At 50.4% G+C, this 18,623-nt stretch overlaps 2 protein-coding genes across 2 annotated transcripts; one reads left to right on the top strand and one right to left on the bottom strand.

The window, feature by feature from the left end:
- Positions 1–2,879: 2,879 nt before the first annotated feature.
- Positions 2,880–4,830, top strand: LOC109745910 (putative polyol transporter 1). The gene is made up of 2 exons (XM_020305023.4): positions 2,880–3,225; positions 3,319–4,830. The coding sequence occupies exons 1-2, from the start codon at positions 3,054–3,056 to the stop codon at positions 4,734–4,736; spliced, it is 1,590 nt and encodes a 529-aa protein (XP_020160612.1). The 5' UTR covers positions 2,880–3,053; the 3' UTR covers positions 4,737–4,830.
- Positions 4,831–16,004: 11,174 nt separating this feature from the next.
- On the bottom strand, positions 16,005–18,256 carry LOC109745909 (polyol transporter 5). The gene is made up of 2 exons (XM_020305022.3): positions 18,001–18,256; positions 16,005–17,882 (listed from the first exon to the last, which is right to left on the bottom strand). The coding sequence occupies exons 1-2, from the start codon at positions 18,110–18,112 to the stop codon at positions 16,447–16,449; spliced, it is 1,548 nt and encodes a 515-aa protein (XP_020160611.1). The 5' UTR covers positions 18,113–18,256; the 3' UTR covers positions 16,005–16,446.
- Positions 18,257–18,623: the final 367 nt, after the last annotated feature.

Consider the following 18,623-nt stretch of genomic DNA (forward strand, 5'->3'; position numbering starts at 1 on the left):
CGGGATCTGGATACCCATGTTGGCTCCCACATGTTCCACGATGATCTCATCGGATGAACCACGGTGTCGAGGATTCAATCAATCCCGTATGCAATTTCCTTTGTCAATCGGTATGTTACTTGCCCGAGATTCGATCGTCGGTATCCCAATACTTGTTCAATCTCGTTACCGGCAAGTCTCTTTACTCGTACCGCAATGCATGATCCCATGACTAACGCCTTAGTCACATTGAGCTCATTATGATGATGCATTACCGAGTGGGCCCAGAGATACCTCTCCGTCACACGGAGTGACAAATCCCAGTCTCGATCCGTGCCAACCCAACAGACACTTTCGGAGATACCCGTAGTGCACCTTTATAGTCACCCAGTTACGTTGTGACGTTTGGCACACCCAAAGCACTCTTACGGTATCCGGGAGTTGCACGATCTCATGGTCTAAGGAAAAGATACTTTGACATTGGAAAAGCTCTAGCAAACGAAACTACACGATCTTTTATGCTATGCTTAGGATTGGGTCTTGTCCATCACATCATTCTCCTAATGATGTGATCCCGTTATCAATGACATCCAATGTCCATAGTCAGGAAACCATGACTATTTGTTGATCAACAAGCTAGTCAACTAGAGGCTTACTAGGGACACGTTGTGGTCTATGTATTCACACATGTATTACGATTTCCGGATAATACAATTATAGCATGAATAATAGACAATTACCATGAACAAAGAAATATAATAATAACCATTTATTATTGCCTCTAGGGCATATTTCCAACACTCGCGTCATGCGGCGGCCCTTCGCCATTGCCGTTCGCACGCCGGCCCGCCCGTTGATCTACGCTGGCCGTCACCGCCCTGCTCCGATCGGGACTCTTGCATCACCCCGACCCGGCGGCCTCGCGTCATGCAGCGGTCAATCATAGCCGCTGCCGACCGCCGCCGCCGGCTTCATCTCAGACTCCGCCGCCACCGCGCCTCCACCGAGCGGCGTCCCCGACCTCGCACGCGATCGGATTGATCACCCGCCCACCGCCGCGATCCGCCTCATCCTACGCTGTGCGACCGACCTGGCCCGTCGGTTGCGCGCGCCTCCGCAGGCCCTGTGAAGACCGTCCCGAGTTCAGCGCGCCCCTCTACCGATCGAGCATCAGGCTGCTGCTGCATCGCCCCGTCGGGCCGCAGCGCCGCCGCCCCGTGGTTCTTCTCCCGGCTGCACCGACCCGCGTCACAGCTACGTCGCCCCTTCAGGCCGTAGTGCCGCGGCCCGCGGTCCCCCGCCGCCCCGAGGGCGTCCGCTCTAGGCCGTCCCGCGGCTGCACCGACCCTCGCGCCGCCGCTGCGTCGCCCCGTCGGGCCGTAGCGAGCGTGGCACGCGGTCCACGCCGCCGTCCCCGCGGTTGCGCCGACTCGCGAACCGCCGTTGTGTCGCCCCTACGGGCCGCAGCGTCGCGGCCCGCGGTCCTAGCCGCCGCCCCAGGTCTTCCCGTCGTCGCCCCGACGCGCCTGCCGCCGCTGCGCCGCCCCTTCGGGCCGTAGCGCCGCGGCCCGCAGTCCACTCCACCGTCACCGCGCGTCGACCCCCCGTGGTATGCGCCGCGCTGTCTCTCTTGGCGCGGGAACACCTAAGTCCGCGCCGGTCTTCGTCACGCTGTCAGGGTTTTTCGCCTACTTCGAGCACCGCCGCCGCACTCCTAACCTAGCCGCCGCGGCCGCCGTCGCCGCCACTCTTCTTTGGCCGCCGCCGCCCGTCCACCCCTTTCGTCTTCGTCCAGCACCAGCTCGTCGCCAGCGTCGCCGTCATCTACCCCGACCGCTTCATCTACTCCGACAACCGCGGGCGACATTGGCCCCGCGCAGATGGACGCCGCAATCGTCGTCGAGTTCTTCTCTGCTGGCCCCTCCGACTTCTCCGACATGGCGTACAGCTCGTGCAGGTCCCTCGTCTACGCATGCTCGGTGCTGGCAACACCGATGCGTGCCTTCGTCCATGACGTGTCCCCGGGCCTGGCAAGCCTGGTGCGGCGCTTCGTCAACTTCGTCTTCGTCCGTCTACGCATGCCCGGTGCTGGCAACACTGGTGCGTGCCTTCGTCTACGATGTGTCCCCGGGCTTGGCAAACCCGCCGCGACGAGTCGTCAACAACATCTTCTTCCCGGCGCACCACTACTTCGACACCAATGCGCTCATGCTAACTCGGCGCCTCCTTGCGCCCGCGGCTCCACGGCGACATCCTTGACACCGGCTCCCCGACTCGACATCGACCACGACATTCTTCGCACGGCTACCTCGACCACGGCTACACCACCCTCCGCTCTCGGCTACATCGACAAACGGCACAAAGGGCTACCGCCTTGCTTGAGCAACCCCGTCGGTTGTCACTCCAGCCACGACTCCGCGATGCGTCGACCGTTACGACTGTGGGGGGTGTCCGTCGGCTTGCCTTCGGATTCTTCTCCAATCTCACCGTCTGCGTCGCTACCGTTGTGCTGCGGGGATGTTGAGTATCGTGATTATTAGAAAAGACGAGATAGATTAGAATTTGTTCTGGCTTGTCTTATACTCCAAATAGATCATTGTACTCCTATATATATATGCTCACGAGGCTCAAGCAATACAACGAACGATTTCACCATATCCCTCTATCCCTTCTAGCATAGCCAGTGCACAGCCTAGCCAGCGCTTATCGGTCCACGGCACGTCATCAGTGACCAAGGTCCTGAATAAGACCCACTTGATCAATTGACGATTTTTTGCGCCACGTTCTTCCTACTAGTCTAAGATTAGATAGGCAGTTGGAAATCACTGGCAACTTGACAACGAAATCATGCACATACATTATGCACCATGTCTATGCTAGCTGCTAAATTTCTAATCTGTATTAAAATAAGTGGGCAAGCGACCTGCTTGACCCATCACCCATGGCGGGTGCACCCATATCGGGTGTCTATATAAGAGTGCTATATAATATACTGCGCAACACAGGACGGCAGTTCACTCATCACTAGGCTGTCAGTCTGTCTGTTCAACGAACGATCAGTTCGTCCTAAGCAGATGAAAATGTCTCCGGAAAGAAAAGGAGCGGAGGACAAGGAAGAAGGATCGAGGATGGCTTCTGCTGCGCTCCCGGAGCCGGAGGCAGTCCATCCAAGGAACAAGGGCAATTTCAAGTACGCCTTCACCTGCGCCCTCTGTGCTTCCATGGCCACCATCGTCCTCGGCTACGGTACGCATATGTTTTCCTTCCTTCCCGTATGTCAGATAGAGTACGCATCTTCTTCTTCCTTGGGCCATGCATAATTCTGTTCCGACTGCCCAGACGTTGGGGTGATGAGCGGTGCGTCGCTGTACATCAAGAGGGACCTGCAGATCACGGACGTGCAGCTGGAGATCATGATGGGCATCCTGAGCGTGTACGCGCTCATCGGGTCCTTCCTCGGCGCGAGGACGTCCGACTGGGTCGGCCGCCGCGTCACCGTCGTCTTCGCGGCCGCCATCTTCACCACCGGCTCCTTGCTCATGGGCTTCGCGGTCAACTACGCCATGCTCATGGTCGGCCGCTTCGTCACCGGCATCGGCGTGGGCTACGCCATCATGGTCGCGCCAGTGTACACGGCCGAGGTGTCCCCGGCGTCGGCCCGCGGCTTCCTCACGTCTTTCACCGAGGTGTTCATCAATGTGGGCATCCTCCTTGGCTACGTCTCCAACTACGCCTTCGCGCGCCTCCCGCTCCACCTCAGCTGGCGCGTCATGCTCGGCATCGGCGCCGTCCCGTCCGCCCTGCTTGCGCTCATGGTGTTCGGCATGCCGGAGTCTCCTCGCTGGCTCGTCATGAAAGGCCGCCTCGCGGACGCCAGGGCCGTTCTGGCCAAGACCTCCGACACGCCGGAGGAGGCCGTGGAGCGCCTTGACCAGATCAAGGCTGCCGCCGGCATCCCTAGGGAACTTGACGGCGACGTGGTCGTCATGCCTAAGACAAAAGGCGGCCAGGAGAAGCAGGTGTGGAAGGAGCTCATCTTTTCGCCGACCCCAGCCATGCGGCGCATACTGCTCGCGGCGCTCGGCATCCATTTCTTTCAGCAGGCGACGGGCTCCGACTCCGTCGTGCTCTATAGCCCACGCGTGTTCCAGAGCGCGGGCATCACCGGCGACAACCACCTGCTCGGCGCCACATGCGCCATGGGGGTCATGAAGACGCTCTTCATCCTGGTGGCCACGTTCCAGCTCGACCGCGTCGGCAGGCGGCCGCTGCTGCTGACCAGCACGGCCGGCATGCTCGCCTGTCTCATCGGCCTCGGGACGGGCCTCACCGTCGTGGGTCGGCACCCGGACGCCAAGGTCCCGTGGGCCATCGGCCTGTGCATCGTGTCCATCTTGGCCTACGTGTCCTTCTTCTCCATCGGCCTCGGGCCCCTCACCAGCGTGTACACCTCGGAGGTCTTCCCACTGCGGGTGCGCGCGCTGGGCTTCGCGCTGGGCGCGTCATGCAACCGCGTCACCAGCGCCGCGGTCTCCATGTCCTTCCTGTCCTTGTCCAAGGCCATCACCATCGGCGGCAGCTTCTTCCTGTACGCCGGCATCGCGGCGATAGGATGGATTTTCTTCTTCACCTTCATTCCGGAGACGCGTGGCCTGCCGCTCGAGGAGATAGGGAAGCTTTTCGGCATGACGGACACGGCCGTCGAAGCCCAAGACACCGCCACGAAAGACAAGGCGAAAGTAGGGGAGATGAACTAGTGAGCTAGACGTCAACCAACTGTTACCGATGTACTACCATAGAGATGTATCTGATCAACGTGGCAATATAAGTGTCACGGACTCATGGTGCTCATTGATGGATTGTTTGGATAAAATTTCAAGAGAATTGTTTCAGGTTTGGATCAATCCGGTAAAACGTTGACATGACATCTCTTCGCCTGTTGATGCTGTTCAGCGTATCATTGGCATCCCATTAGCACTTGAATTGCATGATGGATAGCTTTATCTGGTGGCATTTAGCATCTGTTCGGTTAAATCGTCGTATCAATCTATATCTATATCTATAACGATATCTTTCTATATCTATATATACCTACTAATAAAGCACTCATCATTGCACCATTTTATAAAAAATAACCTTCTGTTTTCTGTAAATTAACCCGCAGTACATGTTTAAGTCTCAACTAAATTATTTTTTACATTTTCTCAGAAAACCCCCTGACATTTCAGGTAATCAACCCATCATTCATATTTAAGCCAGACGAATCGTTTTTATCAGTTTAACAAAAACTGACTTTCGGTTAATCAATCTGCAACTTATCTAAAACAAAACTATCCATATCTTTTAAACCGTAACTCCAACTTTAACATGTAAATATGAAATTTGATTAGAAAAATGTGTAGAATCTAAATATGATATTATTTTTAGCTGTTAAATATTTCTAAAATATTATTTTTGATGCAAACTTAATCTATAGTGCACGGTCCATTTTTCTTTCACACCGGCGATGATCCGAATTGCAAATAAACACCTATTAAAACCATATTGAGAGGAAAGGAAACATCGATAACCAAGCATGTACACCTCTGAGAAACCTCGCGAGGGAAAAACAACATATTCCTCATCTTATTCCGGGCGAGTGAGCATGCGCGCGTGAGAGAGAGAGAGAGAGAGAGAGAGAGAGAGAGAGAGAGAGAGAGAGAGATGCCTTAGGACTGAGCACATTCAAACGTGTTTTCGTGCGTGAGCACTAAGGCCAGCGCCGGCAACACAAATGTGATGCCATATGAAAATAAAAGACGTGGACCAATTAGGGACTTGAGTCATGGTTATTGGTTTAAGAGCATGTGTTATTTTCTCCCCGTTGCAACGCACGGGGTCTTTTGCTAGTCGGAATTAACGTGGCCAAAAATTAACCCAATACCAGACATTCGACCGCTGGACCGAACAACCACGACGCTTGGGCGTTGTTTCTTTTCTGGAGGTGTTGCTTTTGAAGAATCTTAATCGTAGGGCCGGTGGTACTTCAATCCTTCAACGCCAGGAAGCAGGTAGCCCTTGCATCTTGTTGGACTCCGGTTCCGGTGATGTTAGGTTGTGGTGGTTGGTGTTTGGCACTCTCTCGGACGACATCATCGGCTTGTGCAGAGTATGTGGGTGTCTTGGAGTGTGGTGTGCGGATGGCGACTTGCGACAGTGCTCTTCTTCCCAGGACAAGTTGGATGAAGATGGCATGTCACGGACTTGGGAATGACCTCCGACCGACGTGCCACAAAGACTCGGTTCCCTTGGCTTTGGCCGGCAAAGCACCATGGTCTAAACTGGCCACATTAATTTTAAAAGTTCAATATTAATTATATTAATATTACATTTAATATTCTCATACATATTAAGTGACATTGACGACCTTTTTTACCATCAAATTCTCACACACACACCCTCTCCCTCCCTCTTCCTCACTCTCTCTCCCCCTCTCTCCCTCTCTCTCTCTCTCTAACACACACATATCCACCTTATTGGGTACGGGACCATAATTCATCTATTTCACACGCACACGCGCCAGTGCATAACAATATGGATTATGTGTATTATATTTGCCACCACAACTGAGGGAATTAATTTCATGTAATCGGCCAGCCACAGCTCCATGACAAACAATAAATCTGAATTCTCAGCGTTATTTTTATGTAACATTGGCGAGAGGTAAACGACGGTGATTGTTTCCTTTGTTTGGAGATTGATTACCATCCGTGAGTTAAGCTGGGTACTAAAGAAGAATCTGATTGTGATACGTGAATTGATTGTTGCCTTGTACGTTTGGTTTTGGTATTTGAAGATTGATTACCATCCGTTAGTTGGGTTACCAAAGAAGAAATCAATCACCATATGTAGAAAAAGGAACTACATTGCACATGCTTACACCTCATCTACTCGTGAGAATATATAGAATTGGAGCAAACAAAATAAGTGCAGACCAGAGATAAAACATCAATGAGGATCCCTAATGTCTTGACTAATATGTTGTCCTCCAGCTTGAGAAGCACCTACAAGAAATTGGGAGGTGGGAGGGAGGACGAAAAAAACCCAGGGGAGGTGGGACGAAAATAAACCCGGAACGGAGACTACCAACTGAGACATTAGGAGTAGAGATCATTTAGTTGATAAGAATAAATAGAAAATGGTGTTAAAAAGGAGAAACAGATTAGAATACATTGAAAAACCAAAAGGACGATGTAAAAGGGGATTCGCCCTGCCCCCGGGCCTTGCTACCGAACCGGCTCAGCGGTCCAGTCCCCGCGCGGTCGTCTTCTCCTGTTCCCCGAGCCGCGTCGCTACAGAGCCGGGCTCCCGCCCGACCACCTCACTGGCATCGAAGGGGAATGGATAAGGGTGACGCCCTGCCTTCCCTGCCCCCATGGCCTCACTCCTCCTCGACGCCCCCTCCCAAATCCACTTCTCCTCCTCGCTCGCTCGATCCCGTCGATCTGGACGAAGTCAGACGCCACGGCCACCATGATCGACCCCGTCCACACGGCCACCGCCCTCCCTGCGGGCTAGGAGCTTGTCGAGGAGCTCCGAACGCCTTCGCTACTTCGTCTGCGCCAACGAGATCAAGTCCAGCACCCCGGCATCAACGTCGCTGCCGTCTTCCTCAACCTTGGGCCACCGCGACATTGTCGTTCGATCCGCGCCGCCCCAAGCTCCCATGTCTCCCCCTAGGACGCCATTGACACCGCCATGATCTCATCTTGCCTTTCCCCTGTTTCCCCTCTCGTTTGCTCTCGTTAGGTATTTCGCCGTGGTCGAGAACCGCCGTCCGCCATGGCCACTGCAGGGGTAGCCACCGAGCTCCTCGGATTGACCCCGTGGCACATGCCCGCTCCTATGCACGCCCATGCCCGAGCCTGCCGCTCTTCTTCCGCGCCCGCGGGGCCACTCCCTCTCCATGCCCACGCCCGTGCTACACCGCGTCGGTCGCGCCCGCCGCTGCCACCGCACCACTGTGCCCCGCGCGACACACACCCTGGCCGCGCGCCACACTCTCGCTGGCTGTGCTCGCCCCGTCTGGTGCCGCCTATCCCTTCGCTCGCCCCGCTGTCGCGCCCCTGCCTCGCGCCGCCTCCAGTCGTGGCCATCTTCTGCCGGCCGCCCCCTCAGCCACGCCGGCCGCATCTCTGCCCTCCATCGTCGGCCGCTCGCCTCGCCTGCTGTGTGCTGCTTCCTGCTGCTATGCGCTGCTCTACCGCTGGTACGCTGCTGCGCCATGCCCTCGACACCGCCGTGGACAAATGTGGCGGAGGGATTGTTAATGGAGTACGAGAAGGAGGTGGCGGAGAAGGTGTGGAGAGGCAGGAGGTCTGGGGCGGTGTCACCTGGCTGTGGTGGAGGTGTTTATGCGAGAAGGAGCCGGAGTGGAAGGAGAGGTCACAATTGGAAAGAATCGCAAAAAACGTAACCCGGAGATCTCATTCCAAAAAAATGCTAATATCGATGGAGGGGTGATTTCTTTCAATAGGTGGAAAACATAGGAAATATCGGTTGTTATCAAGGAAAGGTAAAAATTTGGGAAAGTTAGGATTTTTGAACTGATTTCTATGCAAATGGGGTTTTATTGTTTGGTAACGTGATATCGGTACCTGCCCGTTTGTGACGTGTCTGATTAGGAAAGTTTGCAAATGTTAAGAAACTATTTATTGGGAGGAAAGTTGTGACGTGTCTGTTATTTGTTTCCTAAAACAAATTTCACTAATAAGAAAAATCGATTGATTTAGATAAGTTAGGAAAGTTAGATTAAAATGTATTATTTGTTTCCTGAAACTCTGTTATTTGTTTCCTAAGACAAATTGAACCAATAAATGGAATCGATTGATTTGCATAATTTAAGGAAGTTAGATCCGTGATTTGTTATACGTTAGGAAAGTTCTGGTTGTAATAAAGAGTGGAGAGAAAAATAAACCGATGGACCAGGGTGGGAGTGGGTGGTGGGAGGAGAGACAAAAAATAAACAAACCGCGGAGACTATTCACCAGGGTGGGAGGGGTGGTGGGAGGAGAGACGAAAAAAACCAGTGAAAATAAACCGCGGAGACTATTCACCAACTCGTTCATTAGGAGTAGAGATACATCATTTATGCTAATGATAACAGGTTGCGTAGTTCGAAAAACACATTACAGAGCTCAAAGATATTAATCAAATTTACTTTTACTGGGCCGCAAGATATGCCAACATAAAATGTTGCATGTTTTTTGGACATATTTTTCATGATGCTTTATAGTTTATACCACTGGCTTTGTAGCGCCGAGTCTCTCAATGATGCAGTTGATTATCACCATCCATCATCCATCACCGCTCAGGATGGGAGCGGGCTGACCCGACCCTTGCCTTGGACCTGGCCTGATAGGCGCAAATTAGCGAGATGCTAATTCGCGCGCGTAGATGGCCCGGTCTTTCACGGCGATGTTCGATCAACAATTCCATCTTGCAATCTCCAAGAATAATTCTCATCCGCGTATGAAAATACACGAACGAAAAATAATGATTCCCTCGGATCAGCACGTAGGCGTCGATGTGATGATCAATCCTCCGTCGCTAGTAATTTCCTCAATGGGAAAATCAAAGATAATACACACGATATGGTCATCCGCGACTTGAACGTTTTTTTGTATATTTCATAACTCCCAAATAAACTCAAAACTCCTCCCCTTACATCGGCCGTAGCCTGGCTTTTATATGCCAACGTGTGCAACTCCCCTTATCTACCAACTTGGACTCCAAGACTCTCACGTCTCCAACTAATGAGTAGAAAAAACAAAGTCTAACAAGAAAATAAACTCACGTACAATGCTAGCCAGCTAGCCGGCTGACACAAACCAAAAATAAGAACCCTAACCAATTTGTATTAGGATTTTCTACCTATCACAACAACTTGACGTGGAGGTGTACGAAAATTAGGCTCCACGGAAGCTAGCACCGGTTCCATCTTAGTCTCCTGTATTCTCTTGCATTGTGGCCGAACAAAGTCTCTTACCATCTTCTCTGTACGTGACTTTCCTTTGCCCCTTTCTGTTATCAAACATGCTTGTACAGTTTTAGACTCCATGTGTACACGACCATACACTGACCTTCCAAACATACCTCCTGAATTCAATAAGCATGTCGTACAACTGGTCTTTGATCGGGCCATTAAAGAACTGATTCTTGGTCCGCATAATTGACGCACCTGACCATCGTTTCCTCGATGAAATCGAGCAGCATGCATGGCATTATTTTTCACAACATTTTCATGATCTGACTCCTTAACTCGCTCAGCTTTAGTAGCATCAACAATCGACGGTGTCACGCCCGTATCATCCTCCCTCCCTTCAAACGAAACCGTCCTCGGTTTCGAGTCTATTTTCGGTGCCATCAATTTGTCCGGCGCTTGCAATTCTGTTCTTACTATAGAATCTGGCATTGGCTTCAGTACGTGCTTCGTTCCATCATGTAGGAACGTGTATGTGTTGGATCTTCCAGCATGAACTGCATCATGATCAAACTGCCATGGTCTTCCCAATAACAACTGACACGAATCCATGGGCACAACATCACAGTCCACTATATCAATATAATCTTCAACTGTGAACTTCACACGCACCTTATGCGTGATCTTTAATTTTCCGGAATTGTATAGCCACTCCACGTGGTGCGGTTGCGGATGCCGCCACATGGACAAACCCAATGCATGCACAACATCTTTACTAATTGCGTTTGTAAAGCTGCCGCCATCAATTATCATCTTGCATGCACGATCCTTGATCATGCATTGTGTTTTAAAAACACTCCATCGTTGGCCTTTTGCATCACCATCTTGTACCTTCTGTACCAAAAGATTCAGCCCCTCTGTCGGTGCATCGACTTCTTCTTTTCTTTCTTCTTGTTGCTCTCTTCTTTTTAGCAAACGGTTTTTCCAGTCTGCGCTGAACACATCTGTTGGCATGGGAATAAAACAAATTTGTTGGCCCTTCCATAATACAGTATAACTATTTTTCTTTGAATTCCGAACAGCCCCAACACGTTTGCACCATGGGTTCCCAAGTAGCAGATGACACGACACCATAGGCACAGAATAAACGTGAAAAAATTCTGCACAACAATATTTCCCCAAAGTAAAAATTAGCAAAATCTGGTGCGTGATTTGGATTTCACCTTCGAACCACTTCAGCGTGTAAGGTCTTTCAAGAGGTGTCATCTTTAGCCCCAATTTTTCCACCACCTCGATGCTCACCATATTGACCGCAGTACTTTCATCGATTGTCAGATTGACACGCCGTTCGTTCACAACGCAACGAGTGTGAAAAAGAACGACCTCACCAATGCCTTCCTCCTCCATCAATATGTTCCTGCTCAACATGTTGATGCTCGCCTCCGCAGACGATATTGCAAATTGAATCGCCGTGACTAACCTTAGCTCTGAATACCACTTGATGAGGCGCAAACTAGCGAGATGCTAATTCGCGCGCGTAGATGGCCCGATCTTTCACGGCGATGCTCGATCAACAATTCCTTCTCGCAATCTCCAAGAATAATTCTCATCCGCGTATGAAAATACACGAACGAAAAATAATGATCCCCTCGGATCAGCACGTAGGCGTCGATGTGATGATCAACCCTCCGTCGCTAGTAATTTCCTCGATGAAAAAATCACAGATAATACACACGATATGGTCGTCCGCGACTCGGACGTTTTTCTGTATATTTCATAACTCCCAAATAAACTCAAAACTCCTCCCCTTACATCGGCCGTAGCCTGGCTTTTATATGCCAACGTGTGCAACTCCCCTTATCTACCAACTTGGACTCCAAGACTCTCACGTCTCCAACTAATGAGTAGAAAAAACAAAGTCTAACAAGAAAATAAACTCACGTACAATGCTTGCCAGCTAGCCGGCTGACACAAACCAAAAATAAGAATCCTAACCAATTTGTATTAGGATTTTCTACCTATCACAACAACTTGACGTGGAGGTGTACGAAAATTAGGCTCCACGGAAGCTAGCACCGGTTCCATCTTAGTCTCCTGTATTCTCTTGCATTGTGGCCGAACAAAGTCTCTTACCATCTTCTCTGTACGTGACTTTCCTTTGCCTTTTTCTGTTATCAAACATGCTCGTACAGTTTTAGACTCCACGTGTACACGACCATATACTGACCTTCCAAACATACCTCCTGAATCCAATAAGCGTGTCGTACAACTGGTCTTTGATCGGGCCATTAAAGAACTGATTCTTGGTCCGCATAATTGACGCACCTGTCCATCGTTACCTCGATGAAATCGAGCAGCATGCATGGCATTATTTTTCACAACCTTTTCATGATCTGACTCCTTAACTGGCTCAGCTTTAGTAGCATCAACAATCGACGGTGTCACGCCCGTATCATGGCCCTCATGGCCTCAAGGCCAATTTATGAGGCCTCGGGTCGACCCTTTTCTAAAATGCCCATGGCCTTGCTGGCCTCATGGGTATCTCGGGTCGGCCCAAATACTAGTTGTTATCTAGTATTGTAGGTAATCAAATATGTTGCAGCTATGGGAAAGAAGTCTTTTCAGTTGTGTATCTGAGCGAGGAACTATAAAATTAACAAGCTGGATAAAAAACATCTGCATAATATCACCAATAGAAAATTCTTCCATAATAGCAACATTCAGAAGCAAACTTTACAAGCACCTAATAGCAAAGATCGAGACTGTCAAATGATCCAACAAATTAGGACGTACATTGCCTTTCTTCGTCATGTGCTCAAGGTTACTGGCTATTGCTCCCACCTATTTCAGTGTAATCGTCATCTGTATTATCCGGCACCGGGAGTTAAAAAATGTGTTTCTAAAAATGCCAGAATGAATTTGGTACATGCATGATGCATGGAGGTGTACTTGATAATTCACCATGAAAAACTGTTATCATGCTAAGGTACTACTTGCAGAACAACTAGGCTATCACAGTAAAAATAGCTCATATGCCATGAAGTTGAGGCCTCGGAAGTGGGTCGACCCTGCTGACCCACTGGGTCAGTTGGTGCCAGCTCCACCGACCCAACTATGGTTCGAGGCCGACCCACGGCCCATTGGCCTCAGATTCTTTGGGCCAGGTTAGTGACCCAATGGGCCGATCCGGCCCATTCCCATCGTGAATCACCGCGACAAAAGACAAAACATGCACACAGTTGTTGAGGGAAGTCATTTCTATTTTTTCAGACAAACTGAGAGGGACATGAAAAAAGGTAGCCATGGTCTTTTGGCGGCACCATGTGAGCATCGATGGGCTGCTTCTATTTTATATTCCCCCCACGAGCCGAGCTAGACACGTTTAGCGGTTGTTGATGATTCCCGACATAATTTGAGAGGGCTAAGTGGCATATATCCTCGGTGTATTGTACCGTCAATGATGAGGTCTCCTGCATAGAAAGTACTTCCTCCATTCTTAAATATTTGTCTTTCTAGAGATTTCAACAAGTGACTACATACGAAGCAAAATGAGTGAATCTACACCCTAAAATATATCTACATACATCTGTATGTGGTAATTTATTTGAAATCTTTAAAAAGACAAATATTTAGGAACGGAGGGAGTAGGTCTCAGTCCTTTGTCTGACCCGCCTGGAGATTGTTGGGCTGGTTTTCAGCCTCGCTGACTATACCCGGGTGCCATATGATAATCAGGTTTGTAATTATATGGGCCCACTGGCACGCACAAATGACAAATTCTGAGCGTGAGTTGGCAAACCTCTTATTTATTGTAGAAAAGACAACAAAAATGCATCTTATATATCTGATAAATATAAAGGGAAACAATAGCCAATACAATAGAAATATAATAAGACATAAAACAATCATCAAAAAGTATTTTTCCACTGAAAATCCTATTGATTGTCTTCTCCATTTGATTTGTACGACCCATTGGAGTTTGAAAATTACACTGAACATGCAATAAGAATAATTAACACTTGCGAAAGCCCACACTATACCAGGATTTGAATACTGCAATAGCCACTCTGCTAGAAACGAGATCTAGACATCGGCTGAGGCATGACTGCATGTGGTACAGGCTTGAATTCCTTCACCATCATTCTAGAGGGGTGGACAAACCTGACCATGTTGCAGAATAAAACGAAAGAAGATGTCAAAGTCGTTGCGCCAAATGCCAGGCAACTGCTTTCTTTGATTGACAGACGTACTACCAAGATCCAAAGAGAGCCAATAGATCTAGCAACACCTACCCTCATAGTCCCTATGTCTGTGTCGGTTTAGACGTTGTCGAGGTAGGGGGAGGTTGAAAATAACTTATTCCAACGCGCCATTGCCTTTTACCACCTCACTGATGCTGCGGAGAACTAAATAAAGACCTACTAGAACTAAGAAAAATGAACGGGGCAGGTCCCATTCCTCTCACAGTGGACAATGCCAAACATTGGGAGACTGAGCCGGCGGCATGGAACAGCCTTGGGTGTCGGCTAGGCCTGGGAAGATGAATTTTCCAAGGTATACATGCAACTCGTACGGGCCTTCCACGCGATCAACAAAAAGGGAACATTCCGTAACCACGGGATATATTATTTGTGGCATTATGTGGCAAATTGCGGTTGTTTTGCACAGGGCTAGCGACCGATCGAACATCATTAGGCCGGCCCATTGGTAGATACACAATGTACTACAAGAACCGGTTATGGGAAGGTTCGTGGCCATCTTTGGAATCTTCTAAAAGGTTCCTGAACCGATTTCCTTTTTTCCGTGTCTTCTTTTACTAGCTTTCCGAGTTTCTTTATTTTTTTTGTTTTTCATGATTTAGGTTTCTTTTTAAATTCACAATTTTCAAAAAAATGTTTGGGACTCTACAAAAAAATGTCCGTAATTTAAAAATGTTCCCAATTTCAAATTGGTAGCTAATTTGATTTTTTTTTTGCATTTTCAAAAGGTGTTCACAAAATTTAAAAATGATTGTGTTTTAAAAAATGGTCATGTTTTCAAACAATCTTCGTGGAATTTCAAAATATGTTTGCGTTTTAAAAAAATTTAACTTTCAAAAAAATTCACAGCTTCAAAGAATTTCGATTTTCCAAACAATTCAGACATTTGAAAATTGTTCCAAATTAAAAAAAATGAGTTTTCAAACAATCATGTTTCCAAAAAAATTACAAATCCAAAATACTATGTTTGAATTTCAGAAATTGTTTGGAATTTCAAAAAACTCCCGCTTCCGTAATTTGTTCACAAATTAAAAAATGTTCCTATTTTTTAAAAATGGTAACTTTCAAAAAATGTTCGTGTTTCTGAAATTGTTCAGTATTTAAAAAAATGTTCACGTTATCAAAAAGTTCTGAAAATTAAATATTTTTATATTTTCATAAAATATTCCATTTTCAAAAAACAGTTAGAAATCAAAAGAAGACAAAACACAGGTTCGCTACAGTGTGTGGTCACTACAGTGCCGTCTCGCTACGATGCGTCGTGGCTGCATGCGCTGCTGGCTGCAGTGGGTCCGTCCGCGAAGCTTGTCTTTTGGGCGCGACGAGCGTCCAATAGGTGCTCCCCGTAACTACTTCCCTTAACATAATAAATCCATCACCAATTAGAAAAAAACATAAATCCATCACAGTTATCGAAAACGAAGTCCGTGCATCATCACATGGCAGTGTCAAATATGACAAAGCAAACTGCGTAAATTATCGTTGCACATGCATCGCCGCGAACACGCAAAAACTTAAAAAAGGTCAGATAATCTACTATAATCACTGTGCTGCACACTAGGCCTGTTTTGACTAGCTGGATACGCTCAACCCGTCAAGCGCTATACCAGTAAAAAACTTGGCACAAGACCAGCTGGTTGCTTACGTTTCTTTCAAGATTTCAAGATTCCGATTCCCGTGATCAAGCCGATCAACTTCAATATTCGCTGCGGTGGCCAACCGCTACCATTTTGTAACGAGGACACACATGAATATATGCATAATGTAACCATGGCGTGCTGCCTGAAAGTACGTACTCCCTAGTCTTTACAATACACATACTTAATATTTTTTTCTTACACATTTTCCGTGGCTCGCTTGACTCACTCGATCGGCAGGTAGAGTCCTCGAACCACCGCGAGTTTTCTCTCCTAATCATGCAGACAAACGCCACGGAAGTAGCAACGGTACACCTCTACAGTCTACTACAGTAGTCTAGTCCGTCCGGCGTCGATTAGCCTTGGCATCGGCACTACCGGATTGCTCACGACCTACCCGGACAAAACCAAAGAGCGAAACATTAAACTTAGCACATTTAAGAAGCCATTAACGTCTCGATCGAGCTGGAGCTTGCCGTCGCCCTCCGGCAGCTCCGGCCGGATCAGCGAATCTTCCCACGCTACTTCGTCATCTATGTGGCCTTGTGGCAGCTAGCTAGCCGAGACGGATACAGCGCAAGTCTTCGCATCGCGATCTGCCAACTTGCGGTCAGTTGGTGGCGGCCATTTCCACCTTCTTCTCCTTCCCGGCGTCGTCGTCGGCTTCCGCGGCGCCCTGCTTGTGCGTGGCCGTGTTGCCGAACAGCGAGCTCATGTCCTCCAGCGTGCGGCCGCGGGTCTCCGGCAGGTAGGCGAAGAAGAACACCCATGCGAACGAGGCGATGCCGGCGAAGAGGAAGAAGGCGCCGCCGATGGTCATGGCCTTGGACAGCGAAATGAAGGTCATGGAGATCACGCCGCTGGTCAGGCGGTTGACGGCCACGCCCAGGGAGCAGCCCAGCGCGCGCACGTGCAGCGGGAAGATCTCCGAGCTGTACACCCACGTGATGGGGCCGAGGCCGATGGAGAAGAAGGCCACGTAGGCCATGATGCAGAAGATGCACAGGACGATGGCCCAGGTGATCTTCTCGTCCGGGTGGCGGCTGATGACGGTGAGCCCCGTCGCGAGGCCCACTAGGGAGACGATCATGCCGCCCGTGCTGCTCAGCAGCAGCGGCCGCCGGCCGATGCGGTCGAGGAGGAAGGTGGCCACCAGGATGAAGACCGTCTTGGTGGCCCCGACCGCCACGGTGGTGCCGAGGAGACGGTTGTCGCCCGTGATGCCGGCGCTCTTGAAAACTCGCGGGCTGTAGAGCACGACGGCGTCGATGCCCGAAGACTGCTGGAAGAAGTGGATGCCGATTCCCGCGATGAGGATGTGGCGCATGGCTTTGGTCGGGGACAGGATGAGGTCCTTCCACACGCGCTTCTCCTCGCTGCTTCCTTTGTTTTTGGGCACGGCGACCACGTCGCCGTCGAGGTCCAGAGGGATGCCGGCGGCAGTCTTAATGTCGGCGAGGCGCTCGGCGGCCTCCTCCGGCGTGTCGGAAGTCTTGGCAAGCACAACCTTGGCGTCCGCGAGACGGCCCTTCATGACGAGCCACCGGGGAGACTCGGGCATGCCGAGCACCATGAAGGCGAGCAGGACGGACGGCACCGCGCCTATGCCGAGCATGATGCGCCAGCCGAGGCGGAGGGAGAGGCGGGCGAAGGCGAAGTTGGAGACATATCCGAGGAGGATGCCGAAGTTGATGAACACCTCCGGGAAGGAGGTGAGAAAGCCACGGGCAGACGCGGGGGACACCTCGGCCGTGTACACGGGCGCGATCATGAGAGCGTACCCCACGCCGATGCCGGCCACGAAGCGGCCGAACATGAGCATGGCGTAGTTGACGGAGAAGCCCATGATGAGGGCGCCCGCGAAGAAGATGACGGCGGCGAAGACGATGGTGAAGCGCCGGCCGATCCAGTCGGACGTCCGCCCCGCCGCGAAGGAGCCAATGAGCGAGTACACGTTGAGGATGCCCATGAGGACCTCCAGCTGGGTGTCGTTGATCTTCAGATCCTTCTGGATGTACAGCGACGCTCCGCTCATCACGCCGATGTCTGCAGACCCAAACAAACCGTGATCAGCCCATGCAAAGCACGTAGTACGTACGTACCATATGCAACAGATCCAGCGAAATGGTCTGTGCGCAAGAACATAAGGGCGAAGTAGACGTACCGTAGCCGAGGAGGATGGAGGTCATGGAGGCGAGGATGGCGCAGGCGAAGGCGAACCTCACGTTGCCCTTCTTCTTGGGCTCGACGGCCGCCGGGAGTGCGGCGCGGTCCATCGTCGACGACGCCCCTCTGCTCGCTGCCTGAGGATTATGCCGACGAGGTCCTCCTTGTGTATAGTTTAGTGGTGCTCGAGAGCTGGTTTCTATGTGGCAGTGGAGTGGTGCATTGCCGGGGAGGGACGCATTTATAGACACAAGTTGCATTGACAGGAGGAGGGGGCTTCAGCTCAGCTCAGACACAAGAGCGGAAGCTGGAACAGTATACGTTGGCGTGGGCCCACTGAGCAGCAACTGGTACATGGACCCGCAGCGATGACCAATCGTGCGGTTGAATAGTCAGCGCAGCGGTCACCGGTGGTGTAGCTATCTCCTCTCTTGCAAAATACGCACGTCTCGCCTTGCTGCCACAGTCCCATAGGCGATGCCAGGTTAGAGCATCTCCGGCCGCGCCACAGGCGATTTTTCGGCCACCGCGTCAAAAAATCGGCCCAGTCACATCCCCAGGGGCCCTTTTTTCGCCGGCTCGGGCCGAAATTGACGCCGACGGACCCAACCCAAACCAGGC

The sequence above is a fragment of the Aegilops tauschii genome, chromosome 2 (assembly GCF_002575655.3).
Source record: "Aegilops tauschii subsp. strangulata cultivar AL8/78 chromosome 2, Aet v6.0, whole genome shotgun sequence".
NCBI lineage: Eukaryota > Viridiplantae > Streptophyta > Magnoliopsida > Poales > Poaceae > Aegilops > Aegilops tauschii.

Coding starts and splice junctions, on each gene's coding strand:
- LOC109745910 (XM_020305023.4), top strand. CDS start 3,054: ATGAAAATGTCTCCGGAAAGAAAAGGAGCGGAGGACAAGGAAGAAGGA. Junction 3,226..3,318: donor CACCATCGTCCTCGGCTACG/GTACGCATATGT, acceptor CCGACTGCCCAG/ACGTTGGGGTGATGAGCGGT.
- LOC109745909 (XM_020305022.3), bottom strand. CDS start 18,112: ATGGACCGCGCCGCACTCCCGGCGGCCGTCGAGCCCAAGAAGAAGGGC. Junction 17,883..18,000: donor CTCCATCCTCCTCGGCTACG/GTACGTCTACTT, acceptor TTGGGTCTGCAG/ACATCGGCGTGATGAGCGGA.